The following is a 19,481-nucleotide window of genomic DNA, read 5'->3' as shown; positions in this document are numbered from 1 at the left end:
ATTTAACATATATGAATATACAATTTGCTATTTGGTCATTGAACTTTACTGTAGCTCTCGTAGTCAATAAAACAAAATCACGTAAGGTAGGTAAGAATTCTAATAAGAACAACATTGTTTTGACACATGAAAGTAAAGACATCAAGCTAATTAGTCATATGGAACTATGGAATGAAGATCAAAATCCATCTTTTATTACAAGAATAAAACTTTTCAACAATCCGTTTACCATGCCTTTCTGTTTTTTAACTCTTAACCTAACTTATACAAGAAAAATAGTGGATAATTATAAAAGCAAAGATGATAAACATCTTACCATAGACTCCTTTGTCTAAAAGCAGTAAAAATTCGTCCACGGCATTACGCATCTCATATTCAGTAAGATCCAGCAGTGAAACGACTTTGAAATCTAGCTGTCTTAACAAGTTGGTCAATTCATACACATCCACCAAAGGAGCTTTAAGCTTGGGGTGCTCCCAGTAATTCATATTTCCTATCAAAAGAGCAACCTTGTCCTTTGCTATTTAAAAAAAAAGGGGGGGGGGAGGGGGAGAAATTTAAAGGAGGATATAAAAATTAAACCTAATAAAATGCTTTACACATAAGATTTCATTATTTAATTTCATTTTAGAGTGATCACCTTACATAGCAGACCAATAAACTCTACTGAGGAATACAGAGGCTGATGACTCAAACAACTGAAATTAATTGATGCTTCTGAGAACCAGGCAAAGGATATTAGCTGTATATGAAGCATAATAGTAACTAATATTAAAGTAATACTTTTACTGATTTACAACAGAAGGAAAGAATATTCAATATAGACTTTTAGAGCAAATTTAAACAAAGAATGTTTGGAATTGGGTTCCCATCAAATTAGGTTCTGTTTTGCTGACAATGAACAGGCTAGAAACAAAAGAAATATCAAAAAGAGGGAAAGGAAGAATTCCCATCAGAGCAGATAAGGGGAAATGCCAAAGAGGAGGGAAAAGCAGGAGTTTAACAAATACTGTATTTTTAAATTTTCAGTTGATGTACTGTCTCCCGTTAGCTGCTTTAAAAAAAATTTCGTGTTTGGGTGAGATGTGGTTACCTCAGGGCTGCATGAAGACTTTTTGTATGAATACCTTAGCAGTTCCATCTGTGACCTTAGTGAACTGAGGCTTTGCTCAAGGACGTGGTCTCATACAAAAAGTGGTTCTGTTTGTAAGAGGCCAAAAGATCCACACCTGTGCCTTTAAAAGTACCAGCTGGCTTTATCTGGTGTATAGCTTGTCCGAAAGAGTTGTGGAAGGCTGAGCATAGCTTAGTGCCTAAGAGGTCTTCAGAATTGTACTTTTGCTAGTCGCGGGTGGGGTTAAAGATTAAAGACTTGAGACTGTGCCACGACAACAGGAACTTGTCATGATGTTTTTCTCAAGGGCTGGCAGTGGGGTGTGTGCAGCACGTTACGGTCTAAATCCATGATGGAGACACCAGAGAGCAGCAGAGAAGGTGGAACAGGAGCACGTGGCAGTCCCAGACTGACGCTGGCCAGGACTTGGTGACCAGCCTTTGTCACAAAGTGCTGTTAAGTAGCTTATTTATAAATTAACATGGATACTACTCCTGTGCAATTGAAACAGGCACAAATAATCACATTGCTGACTTGATGGCTACAATATGTCATCTAATTTCAGATGCTTCAGATCGTTAAGATGATTAAATGTCACCAAAAATCTCTGGTGGAATTTCTTCTCTTTCCACAGAGCATTTAAGTCTACAGTTAAACAAGGTCTGGAGAAAAACTAGCACCAACTAAAAGAATGTGACCCTCTCAAAGTGGCAGAATACCCCACTTTGTGAAAATCCTCAATACTTCTGTCATGGTATCTTTTTTTTGTTTCTTTGGCCTCGCCGCGCGGCTTGTGCAACCAGGGATTGAACCCGGGCCCTCGGCAGTGAAAGCGCCGAGTCCTAACTGCTGGATGGCCAGGGAATTCCCCTTGTCATGGTATGTTTATTCTACACTGACATTTTCGGAGATTTCTTGCTCATTGCCTATTCTTATGAGTATACACATTTTTGAAAAACATGAAATGATACTTAAGCCACATTTCTAACTCAATAAAAGTCACTTCAAGTCCTGTACAAATGATAATCTCTTCTTCTATTCCAAAGAAAAGGCCAATTTTCAAGACTGTTTAATAAATAAGTAAATTGAGACATAAAGCCTCTACTAAACTGCCTTTCGTTTTAAAACAATAAAAAAAGTTGAGAATACTCAGGATGGATTTCAACTAGGAGGCAGTATAAAACATGATCACTTGTATTTCCTTTTTTTTTTTTAAAGTTTCTTCTTAAATAAACTAGAAATGTACTCTTACCCCAATTTACGCACTATATAGGAACACTTCAGCTGGCTAACCCACAGAAAAATTTCAGAGCATGTTTTTCTGAGCCCATCAACCCTATCAGAGTTCAGAGCCAATGTCAATACACTGATGGACTCAGTTCAATCTGCTCCTAAGTGAGAGGAGGTGGAGGATGTGTGGTCACTGGCTGACATCATTACAGTCCAAATCATGGGGTTCCCAATGCGATTCAAGTAGTAAAGTGTCTGCAAAGCATCGTGGGTTTCGTGGTGGGATATTATGATAGTTTAGGATATATATTAGATTAAAATTTTCTGTTGGCGGAAGACAATTATAAAGGTATGTAATAGAAAAAAATCACTGGGGTTTTTGGTTGGGGGAACAGTTGTCAAACTAACCATACAGGCTGTTTCTGCTAAGATCGATTATTTATTCACTGGTTTTGTTATCTGTTTGGAAGGAACACTTGGCATTATTTATAGAATGCAAGGGTTCAGGGCTTCCCTGGTGGCGCAGTGGTTAAGAATCCGCCTGCCAATACAAGGGGCATGGGTTCGAGCCCTGGTCCGGGAAGATCCCACATGCCGCGGAGCAACTACGCCTGTGCGCCACAACTACTGAGCCTGAGCTCAAGAGCCCCCAAGCCACAGCTGCTGAGCCCACGTGCCACAACTACTGAAGCCTGTGTGCCTAGAGCCTGTGCTCCGCCACAAGAGAAGCCATGACAATGAGAAGCCCACGCACCGCAACGAAGAGTAGCCCCTGCTCGCCGCAACTGGAGAAAAGCCCGCGTACGGCAACGAAGACCCAACACAGCCAAAAATAAATAAATAAATAAATAAATTAAAAAGAAAAAAAAAAGAATGCAAGGGTTCAGCAATTTGAGAACTACGGGCTTAAAATGTGTGCATCAATAATTGACCATAACTCTTCAAAAACTTTTCCCCAAGGATAATTTTTAACAGCTAGTTCCTAAACCGTCTTGGAGCATTTTCAGTTTGATGGTAATAAAGATGATGGGTAGGGAACTTACCTTGCCCACTCTACTGGTAAACCAGTTCCTGAACGATAGGTGAACTGGGGTGGATTTAGAATAGAGAAGCAGACTGCAGTGGTCGAAATGAGAGGTGACAAAGTCTTATTCCAGGAATTGGTTGTAGAAAGGGAAAGGAAAAGTCAGACTTTAGAGCTATGACAGAGAAAGAAACAGTAAAATTTGAAGTTGAGGAGACAAGAGTGAGGAATCAAAGAAAACTTCAAAATAGCAACTATATAAGCGACTTATGATGGTTTTCAAGTGATAAAATAAATGGAAGAAATTTTCTGTAGAAAAACATTTACTGTAAGAGCCACCCACAACTTCTTGAACACAAACCATTCACTGGAAAAAGGAAACACAAACACCAGTTGATTAAGCAACAGGATAAAACAACTTCAGAAAGAGATTTTAACTACATGATCCTAGACATCTTCCAAAGTTTAATGAAATGTATTCTTTAAAAACTGGTACAAGTTACATCAATAATTTTATGTCTGATTATTCTAATAGTGTATTACTCATCTCATCCAAAAAGAGTTAATATTCATAAGCAACTGGAAAAGGACCTGGTACATATTAAGTGCTATATAAGTGTTTAAATAAAAAACCCTTTGCGGCTTCCCTGGTGGCGCAGTGGTTGAGAGTCCGCCTGCCGAGGCAGAGAACACGGGTTCGTGCCCCGGTCTGGCAAGATCCCACATGCCGCGGAGAGGCTGGGCCCATGAGCCATGGCCGCTGAGCCTGCGCGTCCGGAGCCTGTGCTCCGCAACGGGAGAGGCCACAACAGTGAGAGGCCCGCGTACCGCAAAAACAACAACAACAAAAAACCTTTGGCCATCTTTCAGTGATTGAGTATTAACATCAACTTTGACTGGGTGAATATACAGTCCTTGTTGGTTTCATGCATCAGATCTTTTAATTTCTATGTCCTACAAAATAAAGTCCAAGTTCCTTAGACAAAACCATTCATATTCTAATCCAGGCTGCCTTTCCAGCTTGTGGTAAGAGGCAGCCCCTGCGGAACCATGGCTTCCTTGTCTTTAAGCAGTGTGGTCACCCTCACCCTGGCCCCTGCCCCCGGCTCCAAATCTGGGCTGCCCTGTAGTTCTCTCTGAGCTTAATGTAGTGTGACACTTTGCCAGTTCTGGGTCTCAACCTTAAGTCCAGAGAGTTTCCGGTTTGGGGATTCAGCCACCATGTAAAGAAATTTAACTACCTGGTGAGACCATGTGGGGAAGGAGGGGAGGAGAGAGAGGGAGAGAGTGAAGTAGACTGAGAAGATTACATGACAGGAAAACAGGGGCACATGCCCTTTTACAGGGACAGCTACTATTTAAGCACAACTGACAGCTCTCACTCAAAATCTACCATTTTCAGGAGAATCTAGAAACCTGAATTTATATATGCTATCTGATCAGTGACAACTGATTCTAATTGTTCAACACTGTGTGGGCCACCCCCCTTCCCCAGTCAGTGCCCTTTTCTCCACGGGCCGAGCAATCCCACGTTATGCTACCCTTCATGGTGTCAGCCTCCACCTCTATGCTGATGACGCTCATGACGGTATCTCCGAGCCTGGCCTCTCCTTAGAATTCCAGATCCACGTGCACAATTGCCTGCTGTGTATCTCCGCCTAGACGCGACACAGATACCTCAAACCGGTTAGGTCCCAAAATGAGGGTCATCTATCCTTTGAATCCTGCTTTTGATTCTGTATTCTCTAACTCAGTGGGCTGTATTACCACCTGCCTAGTGGTCCAGCAAGAATCTGGAGCAGGCATGGTGCTTCCGCTGTACTTTTTATACCCTATGGTGAGGTGATGAAAACAGCTTACTGATTCCATCACCTCAAGGTCTTTTGAATTTGTTCTGTCTTCTTCTGCATGGTCTTGGTACTACCCTGGTTTAGATTCTCATTATTTCTTATCTAGACCATTGCAACAGTCTCAATTGTTCTCCTAACCTAAACAATGTCTCCCTCCAGTTTATTTTCTACACCGATACTAGACTGGCCTTTCAGAGGGACAAATCTCACCCCTCTATCAAGTTTCCTTCCAATAGCTTGTCTGAGAAATGGGGCTCAAGACCTGGACTCACCCTGCTTCTCCAGGCTCCTTCTCTTCATGTTCTAGAGAATCGTTTGTTACCTGCAACTCCCCAAATACAACAGGCACCCTGTATTCTTTCTCTACGAAGTTTACTTAGGATTTCACGTTCCCTCTATCTGGAAGGCCCTTCTCCTATTCATCCTTCAACATGTAGAGCTGCTATGGCAGCCTCTTTCGTGCTTTCCTAACCTCTAACTCCACCAAGATATAGTATTACTCGTTTTTATGTGACCTATACATGTTTCTTATTGTCTATATGTATATTTGTTTGTACATTGACAAACACAGAAATCACTCCACAGAAGCTGATCTGGTCCCTGAAACTGAATTCATAATATTTTAAAGTCTCCTATTCTGTAATTTCTTGTATACATATCCAAAATAAAACATTTGGTTTCGATGTTATTCAAATATTTATAAAAGTTGTCAATTTAAAAAGTCTCAGATCCCTTCATGATCCCCATAAAAGAGTTACATGCTACAATTATATTTTGATGAAGCATTTTAAAGCTCTACTCACCCAAAGGCTGGTCGACTGTTTGCTCTTTATTATCTATAGAAAGGTAAAAATGCAAAAAGATAAGGAGCTGTTATCCACGATCCATCTTCGGGGTTAGAGAGATACGGAAACAATGAACAATCGCATCTGCAGCACCGAAGGGCAGAATGTGGATCCTAACGGCTAATTTATGATTTTTAAGGTTTTCAGGTTCTTGATTAAAAACATGTACCTAGATGGACAAGAGTCGGAATCGGGGCAGGAGAATGTCTCTGGTAATTGATTACCACAGCTGGGGGTGATACTCTTTAACACGTGAGGTAGAAATTACAATCTGAAAATGGTTGGTGGTGGCAAGCAGCAGCAGGAATTTCACATCTGCTGAATGATGGCGTGGGACTGCTGTACGTGCTGTAAATATAACTGATTTAAATCATCTCCGTTTATGAGGTATGTACTGTTATTACCTCCATTATACAAATAAGGAATCTGAGGCAGAGAAAGACTGAGTCACTTGCCCAATGTTTTCAAGCTAGGAAATCTCATTCCGTGGTCACGCTCTTTGCCATCAACTATACATAAAATGAAATACCTCCCACTCTCAAGGACCATGCAGGAAGAGATGCAGGGAAAGATGGAGTTCAGTCAGTAATATGTCTCTTAGACAGAGTGTTTGCATTTTTAATAATATATATGCTACTAGAGTCCACTAAAAATATATTAAATTCTTTTAAACTAAATTTCTTGGTGTTTCTAACTCTTGAGGAGTAACGATATAATGAAAGAGGAGGTCGGGAAAATTTTAGAAGCTTAGTGGTGCTGGTTTGCAAAAGTTTTCCTGAAATAGCTTTTCATAATGTTCATTGAAGGGCATGAAATAACAGACAAACTTAGGAAAAGGGGATTCCTAACCAGATCAAGAGAAGCAACTAGCTACATGACGAGGGTGGTTCTCCAACACCACTTAGTTTTGGGTGCTTGAAGCACGTCTCACAGGGGCTTCCCGGAGCTCAAGGCTGGCACAGCAGGAATGACATGGGGGTAACAGTGGCGTTCTGGTTTGTCTCACTGGCTTATGTGTCATCAGCACAGCCCAATCATCACTCACAATAACAGATGTTTTTTAACAAAATATGGGCACAAAACTAAGCAAACTAGTCATAGTGCTAAAACTATGAGAAATCACATGTCAAGAAATAAGAGGGATCTCTACATATATTAACTGATACATATAACTACCTTCTTATTGTACTCCTGTGAGGTTTTATTTTCAGATAGTCACAGGTTCCATCAGTGCCTTTCAGAATGCCCACAGCCTGGACTGATGTCCTCGGTCTTTATGGAGTCCTCATTATTACTATGCCTTTCATCTCACGTAAGGCTTCCCTTTAGCTTAACTTGTTCAGAAATCTGTTCTGATTAAAACTGGCCAAAGGATGATAAATACTCCTGCCAACGGTCAGTCCCTTAATGGTCAATGACGAACTACTCATCTGTACAGCACTAACAATAATTTTACTTCCGTTACAGACACCCACCCAACTAGTTCAGATGTGTTCAATGACTGAGCAGCTTTGAACAAGGACCCAGGGGTCTGGTGAGTTCAGAGATGTTACTCCTGTCACTCTTTCAAAGGCTGCTTCTTGTCTTTCAAATTAAAGAGCAAGCATTTCCCCATTTAACTGCCTTTTGATGACACAGAGTTATTCACAAGGATAGAAAATATCTATAGTATCTTTAAGTTACTGTATTCAATAACTAAATATCTAAAGCTAATGTTTTAATGTTTGTATTACTCACCGGGATGCCCGAGATTATTTAATTCATCTAAAATAAAATAAGAGAAAATAGATTAAATAATCTTTAAATAATTTAAATAGATTTAAATAACCTTTAAATAATCTGCCAATTTAGCACAGATAGTAAGACTGACAAAAGAAGTTGATTCTTGCACTGCTGAATCGTGTTATAATGTCTTATCAGGTTAGAACTTTTAAAATGCCATAAAGGAGAAGTCATGCAGTCAAATTGTGAAGAGGAGAGAACGTGGTTGTGGACATCAGTTAGGACTCCTGAGCGATTACTACTTTCATTAAATGACGAAAAGCTAAATAGACTCATTCTTAATTTGATCAAAGTTTTAGATATGCTGGCCAATTATTGGATGAAAACAATCACGAGACAGGTTTGTCTATGGCCTCGACTACACACTTCATGAAACTAATTAAAAACCTCAAATGATATTTTTGAGAATAAACTTTTAATTTTAGAACAGTTCAAGATTTTACAGAACTATCGTGAAGATACTACAGAGAGTTTCTACAGACACCCATACCTAGTTTCCCTATTTCTAACATCTGTTGTCAGTAAGGCGTATTTGTCACAATTAATGAACCATTAAAGTTCTTTTTTGTTCCAGGACCCCATTCGGGACACCACATCACATTTACTTGTGTCTCCTTGGGCTCCTCTTTGTTGTGACAGTTTCTCAGACTTTCCTTGTTTTTGATAACACTGACAGTTTTGAGGATTATCGGTGAGGTATTTTGTAGAATGTCTGTAAATCGGGAGATGTCTGATGTTTTTCTCCTGGTTACACTGGTGGAACGTGTTTTTGGAGGTATAGTGGTTTCAGAATTGTTAGCCTGTAGAGCCTGGCTAACGGAAAGAAAATCATCTAAGCAAATACCTATGACATTATAGCCATCTATTTTTCCTTTACAAATTGTGTGAAGATAAAAATTAACATTCACAAATTATAAATGCTATACTATTCATAAAATATTATGCAGTAACTTCTATGAGATATAAAATCAACTACAGAGTGGTATCGGCTAGAGTACAGGGTTCTGTACAATATCTTCTGCCTTCTGTGTTCACTCATTCCCAGGTACTTAGGTTAGCACCTGTTCTTCCATCCCATAATCAGTGAGGTTGCTTCATACACTTGCAATAGGTTTAGATTCTTCTGTCATATTCTGTGTTCCATCCTGGGATCCCCCTCCTCTGATCTTCCTAAACGATTTAAAACCTGCATATATGTATTTACCACTACAGCTGCCATATAGAATGTTTTCACTGCCCTAAATAAATCCCCTGAGCTCCACCTATCCAACCCCCTACCCCTTCTCCTGATCAAGTATCTTTAACGAAGCACATAAAATAGGTCACATCATGTTCTACAGGTAAAAAAAGATACGGTATGTTGGGACATTGTTAACACGTGCCACTCCACCAACTATAAAATGCCTCAACTTTGAAGACTTTTTTAGAAAGAAGAGTTGGATCTAATTTTTCCATCTGAAATTTTTGGAGTAGTTTCATAGTTGGGTTTTCATCTGTGTTTGGAACAGATTTATCTGAAAGTTATTACTTAATAGTGTGTTTGCCACTGCAAAAATTATAGGAAGAATCTTGCAGGTAAAGAAGCAGCAAGGTGGTAATATACATGCATTACCCAGAAGCTGAACAGCAATGCTAGTTTATGTTTATTCTTAGAGGTCTCCAATGTTAGGAGGTTTTAAAAATCATGCAATTAGCTGAAAAAGGAGAAGGAAGAAGAGTTTGGTTAGGATTTCTTTACATAGATTCCCTCATGTAGGGCCCATAGGTCACAGGATTAGAACTGCTTTATGCTAGAGAATTCCTGTCCGCAACTATGACTGGGATGAAAACAGTACTTATAGTATTTCAAAGTGACACCATAGCAGTATGAAGGACAGGAAAACCAGGAAACGTAAGATTTAACATTATTTTTTTACTTTGCTCAAGTAGAGCCTAAGGGTTTATAATAAAGAGGCAGAAATTGAAAAAATACTTTGCTATCCACAAACCTAATTTTGCAAAACAGTGACATCACACTAGGGGAACGTAATTTAAGTTTTAAAATTTACTCATTACAACTTATGTGCAAGGCTTTGGTTAATTAAAACAAGATAAAAGTTTATGTTAAAATAACTGTCAGTTCTTTTTAATCTACCATGTCACTTTTACCATAATATATAGTCTTCAGCCTTGTAGCTTCAAAAAATGGATCTTATAAATTTTATATTAAAACAGGATATTTAATATTTGCTAAAGCATGCGTTAAACAATAAAGCTCCTGTCCTGAAACTGTTATAGAAATTACATTTGCATTTGAGAGGCATCTTACCATGGCTAAAGGACAGATAAAATAACCTAAACAACTACCCATGACAGTATAGCCATGGATTTTTACAAATTTTATGAAGATAATTAACATTAAGAATTAATTGCAACTGTTCACTATTCGTAAGGTGCTGTACAGGAGCTTTGTTTTATTTTTTATTTTTTGGCCACATCATGCGGCATGTGGCATCTTAGTTCCCCCACCAGGGATCGCACCTACACCCCCTGCAGTGGAAGCGCAGAGTCTTAACCACTGGACCGTCAGGGAAGTCCCAGGAACTTTATTTTTATATACAATAGAAAATCAATTAAAAATTAGTTGTTTTTTTTTTAACATCTTTATTGGGGTATAATTGCTTTACAATAAAAATTAGTTGTTTTAATTAATGTCAGTTTAATAGTGTCTCTGGTAATTTATTAACCCTCAAAGACTAAGATACAGTATCCTTCTATCAAAATTTTTTCTTATAGCTAGTATTTTTTCCATCACTGCCCTCAGTAAACCAGGGCACTCCACCAATCCCAAGAGGAACCAGCATGCGGGATATTTGGTTTCAAACCAAAGGATTACACTACCTTCAGTGCACTCCACTGCCACATCTGTTCTTCCTTGTTTCAGAGAAAACAAATGTAAATATATTGTAATTCATGATCTTAGGAAGGGCAGCCATCAAGCAGAGATAAATAGCACAGAAATACGTTGACAAACCAACATATGCATCAGTATCTCCTCCTACTGACAACATAACTAAATGCATTAAGCTTAACTAGAACACACCCCCACATTATGCACTTCATAGAGGGATTGTTGGTTAATAATCATTCTTTTCTTTATATGCCTGTGATTTTTTTTGAAAAAATAGTTTATTAAAAATCTTTTTCCCCTAAATCAAGGGTTTTTTTTTTTTTTTAGCTAAAGCTTTGAGGAATACATTTTTGCCATAAATGTTTAACATAAACGATAAAACTAAAAAAATTATGAAAACGGTCTCAATAAAATAGCCTTTTTTACAGTTCTTTCTGCTCTTTGTATGTGAATCCTGATTAGGAGTTTTAGTATGTATGCTCTCAAATTTCTACTTAAGCATCAGCAGTTATTTTGTTTAACATACCATTAAATTCAATGGGTGAACAGAATTTCCGCTGTTCAAACACTTCATTTTATACGGCTCCATGTGTCAGAATACTGAGCGATACTGCTTACCTACGATGACTTCTACTTTCTTGCTGTTCTGACTGTCTCGATCATTATATACACGACACCAATAGGTTCCTTGATGCTCCAAATCCACATAAGGCACCTGTATCAATATTAGAACATGCTCACATTTCCTCAATTTTAATTTAAGTGGCTTGGAGAAAGTTATTTTGAGTTTTTTTTTTTTTTAAACCTACAAATCCTAACATTTCAGACATTCCTAGATTATTTCCATTCATTAGGTCAAATATTAGCAAGCAAATAATACAATGAATCTAACAGTGGTGAGTCTGATGCAATACTCAGTTTGACATTTTTCATACAAGCACTTACATGTGGGCTGGTGTTCTAGCCCTTTTGCAAATATAAGAATCAATTAATATTAGATAATAAAGAACTTGAAAAAATACTGAAAACATTAAAACACCCCAGAGAATATGAATTTTAATATTCACTGTAATTTTCAATTATACTATTTTACATATTAACCCCCCCAAATACCCCCAAGGCCAACTTCCTACCATGTACAGCTTTTTTGTCTCATGTGTTAATGGTGATTCATTTCTGAACCACTGGTAGTGAGGAATGGGGCTTCCAACAGCAACACACTGTAGGATCAACGTGCTGCCAGGCATCAACTTTTGGGACTTTGGTTCAATACAGATTTGCAACTTAGAGTCAGAGACGCCATCCAAACTTCCTTAAATTAAAAGAAAAATATCACGGAACATAAATAAAATCTCGAGGTTAAAAAAATTTTTTTTAATTAAAAAAATATTTTCAAGTTCATCCATCTTTTTTTTTTTTTTTTTACAATCTTCAATAGCATCTCCCAAATGATGTTTCATAAAACTGTAGCACATCTAGAAATATTAAGAGATGTTCTGTGGATAAAAGGATGCGATAGACAAATAAGTTTAGAACATTCTGGGTTAAACAAAGTTAAACAGATGTCTTTATTGCAGGACTTCTCAGTTTTCCAAGTGTTAGTATGCACTGTGTATTTAAGAGGGGAAAACAGTTTAAGTGGTTCCTAAATGTGTTTGGCCACAGAGTCTTTTCGGTGGGAGCAAAGGACAGAAACACCTTGAGTGATGTTTCTGTTCAAAACAGAAAGCTCTACGTTCTGCTGTTTCATTTAACTTGCCTTAAAATTAGGAGTTTTGTTATTAGCACTGAATAAATATGGATGGGTTAAGCGTTATCTATTTTTTTTTTTTTTTTTAAATTTATTTATTTATTTTTGTGGTACGCGGGCCTCTCACTGTTGTGGCCTTTCCCGTTGCGGAGCATAGGCTCCGGACACGCAGGCTCAGCGGCCGTGGCTCACGGGCCCAGCCGCTCCGCGGCATGTGGGATCTTCCCAGACCAGGGCACGAACCCATGTCCCCTGCATTGGCAGGCGGACTCTCAACCACTGCGCCACCAGGGAAGCCCCGCGTTATCTATTGAATGCTCATCTGTTACTCTCTAAGGGCCTTGAGGACAGAAGCCTTGTCAATGTGATCCAGTAACAATGAAACTCAGTGTCTAGCACATTGCAGGCGATCAATAATATTTGTTGAATGAATAAGATTCCATTTATAAACATATTAAAGTTAATTACATGCACAGAAACATTCTAGGGAAACATAAATCACTCAATTAATCATGACTATTTCTAGAGACTTTATTCGGGTGTAGGAAAAGCTAAATTGAGAGAAGAATGGAAGACAGACAAATTGGCCACAAAAAGTCTGTTTCCCTCATTCTTTTTGTCTAGCAAAAATGACAAATATGGTTCTTGACTGTTTGTGTGAAAAAATAATACCTGATGGCTACTCTTTAGAGTACACTGGGTTTTTCCCTTGATCAATACTGGTTATAGGACTAAAAAGATGGATGGCAAAAGTAGAAAACCAGTTGGATGAAAGGCTTCACTGCAGCAAATGATGCACTATATGCCCTGTCACGCCTACTTCAACTCTATAGATAGTCTTTATTCCATGACACAAGTTTTTAGAAGTAATACAATAGTTTGGGAGAAAAAGTATAGAAAGGAACTGAAAAGTGAGCAAGACGGCATTAGATTTCTCTTCTCTCCCAAAACCAGAGACCACAACATTCAGACCCATGAAAGGTGGCAAGTTTGAATAGGTCAGCAGCAGGGCCAAACCGTCTTGTCTGTCTATCTATCCATCACATGGGATATGGGATAAAATATTATCGACTGGTGACATTATATTGGGTGAAGTACATATGTGAGTACTATCTTTGATACTTTGAAATTATTTATTTAAAAGTAAACATTTAAAATAAAATTTAAAAAAGGCAATTCCCATCCCAGCATTCAAGTTACTTTATCACTTACTCTGGAAGCCTTCTGTTACTTCTGTGACATCACAAACATCCAACTGTGACCACTGGCTAAATTCGAAGGTGAAATTATTATTAACTCGACAGACATAAAAGCCTGCATCTTTTATATGCACCGTGTTAAAAATAAGTTCTGATGCATTTCCGTTCGGAATCTGTGAAAGAATCAATGAGAGGATAAAAATGAATGACTCATCAAAACACACCTTATAAAAACGTGCTGTGCAAAATGTATGATGTTCTTGGAACTTTGCAAAGTATATCTTTTTTTCCCCCAGTTCTAAAGTATCTGTTACTTAAAAAACAACAACATTTTGAGTAACTTGGGACTGAAGTCTTAGAAAATCAGTCTTCTACAAATCTGTTAACAAGAGAGTTAGGCTCTCTCTCTCCCTTATATCTTCCCCAAACTCACTAATAGAAAGGTATCTAATCTGTCATTTAAAATTGTTTGATCATTCGTATCTAACGAATCTAGAATTGTAACATTTATGAGCTAAGTAGTCATACAACATGACCAACCCATGATGGAGTGAAGGGATCACAGAAAGTTAGGCTTGGCTCTTTATTTCTGTTCTGATCAAATTAGCTGTCAGTATAAGAGCAAGTTATTTTACCCCAAGGCCTCATTTCCTCATCTGCAAAATTCTATCAGAGGATAGATGCCGTGACCAATACGCTTCTCTCAAGGTCTGGGTGGAGAAGGGCTATGGGAAGCCTATCAGTGATGGGAAGGAAGGCCCATGCAAGGGTTTCCCAAGCTTTTACTCCTGGGCTCTGGTCACCACGTTAAGTTTTCTTTCACCTTAGCTGCTCCCATCAATTTATCAGCACCACCCAACTCTGGCATATTGTCAAAGGGCTTTGTCAAGTGCCTCATTATATATTGGCTCCCTTGCAAAGTACTTTATTTAATAAGCTCTCCGTCTCCAAACTCCAACCAATTGAATTCGGCTCTCTCTCCTCTCAGAACCTGCACCGGAGAGAGAGCATTTTGCTGAAGATCTGACAACTGGGATGGAGGCTGCCTTAGCACTGCCTGACCATCCTAACCACGTGAACCTACTAAGTCTGCTTTCCTACTAGGCTATTCCTGTGGACTTTCTCTCTCAAACCTCCTGCAATCCCACTTCTCTCAGCCATTGACTTTAGTCTGTGCTTATTTGTAACTCTCTTCCCTCCTGTTAAAATGGAAAGCGTGTCTTCCTAACAAAGGTTACCTGGGCTTGGGTTGCATGGGGATCCTAAACCACTCAGAGTCCCAAAGCTGGTATGTAAACTAGCTCAAGCTGAAGATGTTTAGGATTCAACAGATGCAGAAAGAAGCCTTATCAGAGCTTTCCTTATCTGACCAAAAGCAGAAACTTCTGGGAAATGAGGCTGCCATAAATCCCCTCTTCAGGGTGGCTTTTATTCCTAGGAAGAAGACCAAGAGGAAACCTACCATAAATCCCCTCTCCAGGGAAGTTTTAAATAGCCATGAGGAAGATGGAAAGACCATTTGCACTTGCATGAATAGATATTACCACAAACTTTCTCATCTCCTGTTTATTCTCCTAGAAACCCCTTTGTATCTATTTCCTAAAGAAACCCCTTTGTTCTTCCCAGAGAGGCTTTTTCTCCTTCCTCCCTTTTCCTCTAACTGTAACCAATCACAGGACTACTTCTTTTGTAATTTCCCATATGAATAAACTTCTCTTGTTAATCTGTATTTTGCCTGTTAATTCACAGGCCCCCAGGGACTGAGCATGAGAGGGTGGGAGAAAGGTTTTTTCCTCTCCAACAATCCCCTCATCCTCTCTGACTTTGCTCCTGCAATTTTCTCTCTGCTTTAGCATCTATTTCTCCCTTTTATTGTATCACTCCCCCAAACATACTCTAGTACCTTTATATCTTAAACAAAAGAATCCCAAGTACACCCCCCCTTGACCCACATACCTCTCAGCAGCACTGAAAATGCTGACCACCCCTTTCTTCTTGAAATACTTTCCCAAGGGCTTCATACCATTCTCTCCTGGTTTTCCTCTTATCTTGCAAATTCTTCTTAGTCTCTCTACTGGTTCCTCCTCCACTACACAAACTTTCTTTCTTTTTTTTTTTTTTTAACACATTTATCTATGTATTTATTTATTTTGGCCGTGCACGCGGGATCTTAGTTCCCTGACCAGGGATCAAATCTGTGCCCCTTGCAGTGGAAGCGTCGAGTCCTAACCACTAGACTGCCAGGGAAGTCCCAACAAACTTTCAATGTTGTCTCCTGAGGTATCCAAGCTGACTTAGATGCATTTAGACATCCAATAGGCACTTCAAACTTAACATGTCTAAAACCAAACTCTTGAGTTTCTGCCCTTAATCTCTTCCTCTCCCGGTCTCTTAACACCTCAGTAAATAACAGGTCCCCAGATGCTTAAGTAGAAAATCTAGGGTCATCCTTGAGCTCTCTTCCTTTCCCCTCAGGCTCCACATTTAATCTGTCAGGTTTGATGAACTCTATCTCTAAAATAAAGTGGCTTACCCACTTTGATCCATCTCCACTGCCATGTCCTAATCCACACTACTGTTATTTCTAGTCCAGTGTAGGCATTAGATAACTGGTCTTTTTTTTTTTTTTTTTTTGCGGTACGCGGGCCTCTCACTGTTGTGGCCCCTCCCGTTGCGGAGCACAGGCTCCAGACGCGCAGGCTCAGCGGCCATGGCTCATGGGCGCAGCCGCTCTGCGGCATGTGGGATCTTCCCGGACCGGGGCATGAACCCGCGTCCCCTGCATCGGCAGGCGGACTCTCAACCACTGCGCCACCAGGGGAGCCCCTAACTGGTCTTCTTGCTTTGCTCTTGCTTCCCTTCAAGCAGCAAGTTGGTGTTTTAAAAACAAAAATTCTATCATGTTACTTCTCCTACTTAAGACCTTTAGTGGCTTCTCCCTTTGTATCACGCTGTTTATGTTCTCACAGCTCTTAACTCACAGAGTTATCTTATTTGCTCACTGTCTTTCCCCAGTGGAGCTGGCAGGGCCCCTGTGTGTCGGTGCTTCACCATCCTGGACTTAGAACCTGGCCTGACACAAAACAGGTGTCCAACAAGTAGTTGTTAAATGAGTATCTCCTGAAATAGACTATGAACCTAAGTGTGGTTTGACAAAACTCGACTGGTAAGGGCTTTAAAATCCATTGCAACTCTTCAAATCCACGACGCACTGCTCACCCTCTACATTCCTCCCCTTCTCAAGTCAGGACATAGTTCACAAATGATATACTTAATAGAGTAAGTTTTGTCCATGATTTCTTCCTCAAAAGGTGTTTATTAAAATGAAAGCCACTTTGCAATTGAGAAAATATGGTAAAATAACTTTAGTTACCATCTCTCGAGAGCCTTGGTACATAAACTATCTCATCAATTAAGTTCTCTCAACCCCTGACGATAGGAATTCGAGTCGCTACTAACAGTCAAGGATCCAACACAGGCCTGTCTGGTGCCAGTGCAGTCCTGTTACTGCAGTTCACATCTGCCTTACCTCACCTGTGTGTGAGGGACGGAAATTAAAAATTGTACAAATCCACACGTTTCCTTTGATGGGATCCTTTGATCCCATCAAAGGAAAGATTGTCATCTCGGAACAGCTCTTGAACTTAGTTTCAGATTTGCAAATGGAGTCTTAATGTTGAGTTGGAAAGAAAGTTTAGTTATGTGACTAACAGGCTGAAAAGAATAATGGAGTTTCAAGGTACCATCTAGGAGGGAAGGGAGCAAGGGGAGATGAATGAGGGAGAAGAGAGAAGCCCACCACAGTGGGACACAACGTGGCCAGACCACTGAGAAATTCCCAGCAGCAGAGTGCTCAAAGAATGTTTAAGACAAGAGGATTCCAATATGCAATTTTAAATTATTGGTTGGGTGGCATGGGGATACAATCCTTCCACAAAAGGAATAAATGCCCCTTTCTACCGACCTGAGTTTTACTTCAGAATCTACCATAAAAGCCTAAATCTTCTGATATAATACAGTTACGGGGAATGCTTAAAATAATATTGCCTTCCATGTTGCTTTGAAAATCTTTTAAAGATTCAGACTGGAACATAATCTGTTGTAAAGGATTTTGTGTAGATATTTTAGAATGTACTGGTGATGTTTCATGTTTGTTAACATTGTTGCCCCAAGTACTCCTGATTTTCCACAATTTTCAGAATAGAGAACTGATTTTATTACTGCTTACCAAAGTAATGATTACTGAATAAACACTCCGGTAATAACACAGATCCTTTAACAAGGACCTATCATATCCTCAAACAAAACTCCTAAAAACACACTGAAGACAACAGGCTAATTAATTTTCTTTCTCTCTTCTCATGACAGAGGAATTAAAAGGCATTTAAAAGACATTAAAAAATTACCTCTTTATTCATTTTGAACCACTGATATTGTACAAAAGGATGCCCAGTTGCCCGGCAACACAGCTTCACAAACTGTCCAGCCAAGACTGCCTTGGATTCTGGGTTTACAGTGATCTTTATTCCTTAAAAAAAAAAAAAGTTATATAAAGTCAGAGAAGAGGGGTTTTCCTTGTTTATGTTTCTGAAACCAAAAGAAGAAATATTTTGGAAATAACCTGCATATTCATCCTGGTTATAAATCACCCATTCACATCTCCTTCTCCATCAGATGATGAGTTTGTGAGTTCCAGGCTCTATAAAACCTGGAGGAAAGGAACTCACCTGCAGAAGACTTTGATCTACTGTACTTCCCCACGATTGGGGGAAAAAAATGTTTGCCATATTTCTTCAATTCTGAGAAACATTTTTTCCACATTCTAACGCCTCTGAAACCAGGATGAGCCTTATCATAGCTGTCTGCATACAGCAGTCACGATGTTTTCTCTGTGCCAGCTCTAGAAATACTTAGTCATAAAGGCTTATCCGGCCAGCCCTTCAACTGAGTTAGGTGCGCTGTTAGTAAGACAACTGTGAGTTTAAATACCACTTAAATGTCTTCAAAAGACATATGAGGGACTTCCCTGGTGGCCCAGTGGGTGAGACTCTGTGCTCCCAATGAGGGGGCCCGGGTTCGATCCCTGGTCAGGGAACTAGATCCTGCCTGCCACAACTAAGAGCCTGCGTGTGGTAATTAAGACCTGGTGCATGGGGCTTCCCTGGTGGCGCAGTGGTTAAGAATCCACCTGCCAATGCAGGGGACATGGGTTCGAGCCCTGGTCGGGGAAGATCCCACATGCCGCAGAGCAACTAAGCGTGTGCGCCACAACTACTGAGCCTGTGCTCTAGAGCCCGCGAGCCACAACTACTGAGCCCACGTGCCACAACTACTGAAGCCTGTGCGCCTAGAGCCCACGCTCCACAACAAGAAAAGCCACGACAATGAGAAGCCTGCGCACCGCAACGAAGAGTAGCCCCCGCTCACCGCAACTAGAGAAAGCCCGTGCGCAGCAGTGAAGACCCAACACAGCCAAAAATAAAAACAAAACAAATAAACAAATTAAAAAAAAAAAAGACCTGGCACAGCCTAAATAAAAAAATAAATATTAAAAAAGAAAGGGCATATGAATGTCAATGCTGTGATTTAGCATTAAAACTATTCTGTAATCAGAAAGGTACAGAAACAGAACAGCAGGATATAAATTTGATACATGTGATGCAAACAGTTCTCATCTGAGAAATGACTACCAGCATCAGAACTTGGAAAACTTTTGACAGGAGCTTCCTGTCAAAGATCCTGGAGTTGGGCTTCCCTGGTGGCGCAGTGGTTGAGAGTCCGCCTGCCGATGCAGGGG

General features: G+C 39.7%; 1 protein-coding gene across 2 annotated transcripts in view; it reads right to left on the bottom strand.

The window, feature by feature from the left end:
* Positions 1 to 19,481, bottom strand: part of MALT1 (MALT1 paracaspase) — a 59,720-nt gene that overhangs the window by 22,403 nt on the left and 17,836 nt on the right. Inside the window, exons 3-10 of one of the 2 annotated variants that reach the window (XM_060029137.1) lie at positions 18,091 to 18,212; positions 13,698 to 13,857; positions 11,869 to 12,047; positions 11,354 to 11,450; positions 10,726 to 10,758; positions 7,801 to 7,827; positions 6,022 to 6,054; positions 317 to 520 (exon numbers count right to left, since the gene is read on the bottom strand). In XM_060029137.1, the coding sequence (XP_059885120.1) occupies positions 317 to 520; positions 6,022 to 6,054; positions 7,801 to 7,827; positions 10,726 to 10,758; positions 11,354 to 11,450; positions 11,869 to 12,047; positions 13,698 to 13,857; positions 18,091 to 18,212 (855 nt within the window). The remainder of the gene's footprint in view (positions 1 to 316; positions 521 to 6,021; positions 6,055 to 7,800; positions 7,828 to 10,725; positions 10,759 to 11,353; positions 11,451 to 11,868; positions 12,048 to 13,697; positions 13,858 to 18,090; positions 18,213 to 19,481) is intronic. The other variant, XM_060029138.1, reaches the window with a different exon arrangement.

This window comes from Delphinus delphis, chromosome 13 (assembly GCF_949987515.2).
Source record: "Delphinus delphis chromosome 13, mDelDel1.2, whole genome shotgun sequence".
Taxonomy (NCBI): domain Eukaryota; kingdom Metazoa; phylum Chordata; class Mammalia; order Artiodactyla; family Delphinidae; genus Delphinus; species Delphinus delphis.
Note: the sequence above shows the minus strand (reverse complement) of the source record. Positions and strands in the feature narration are given on the sequence as shown.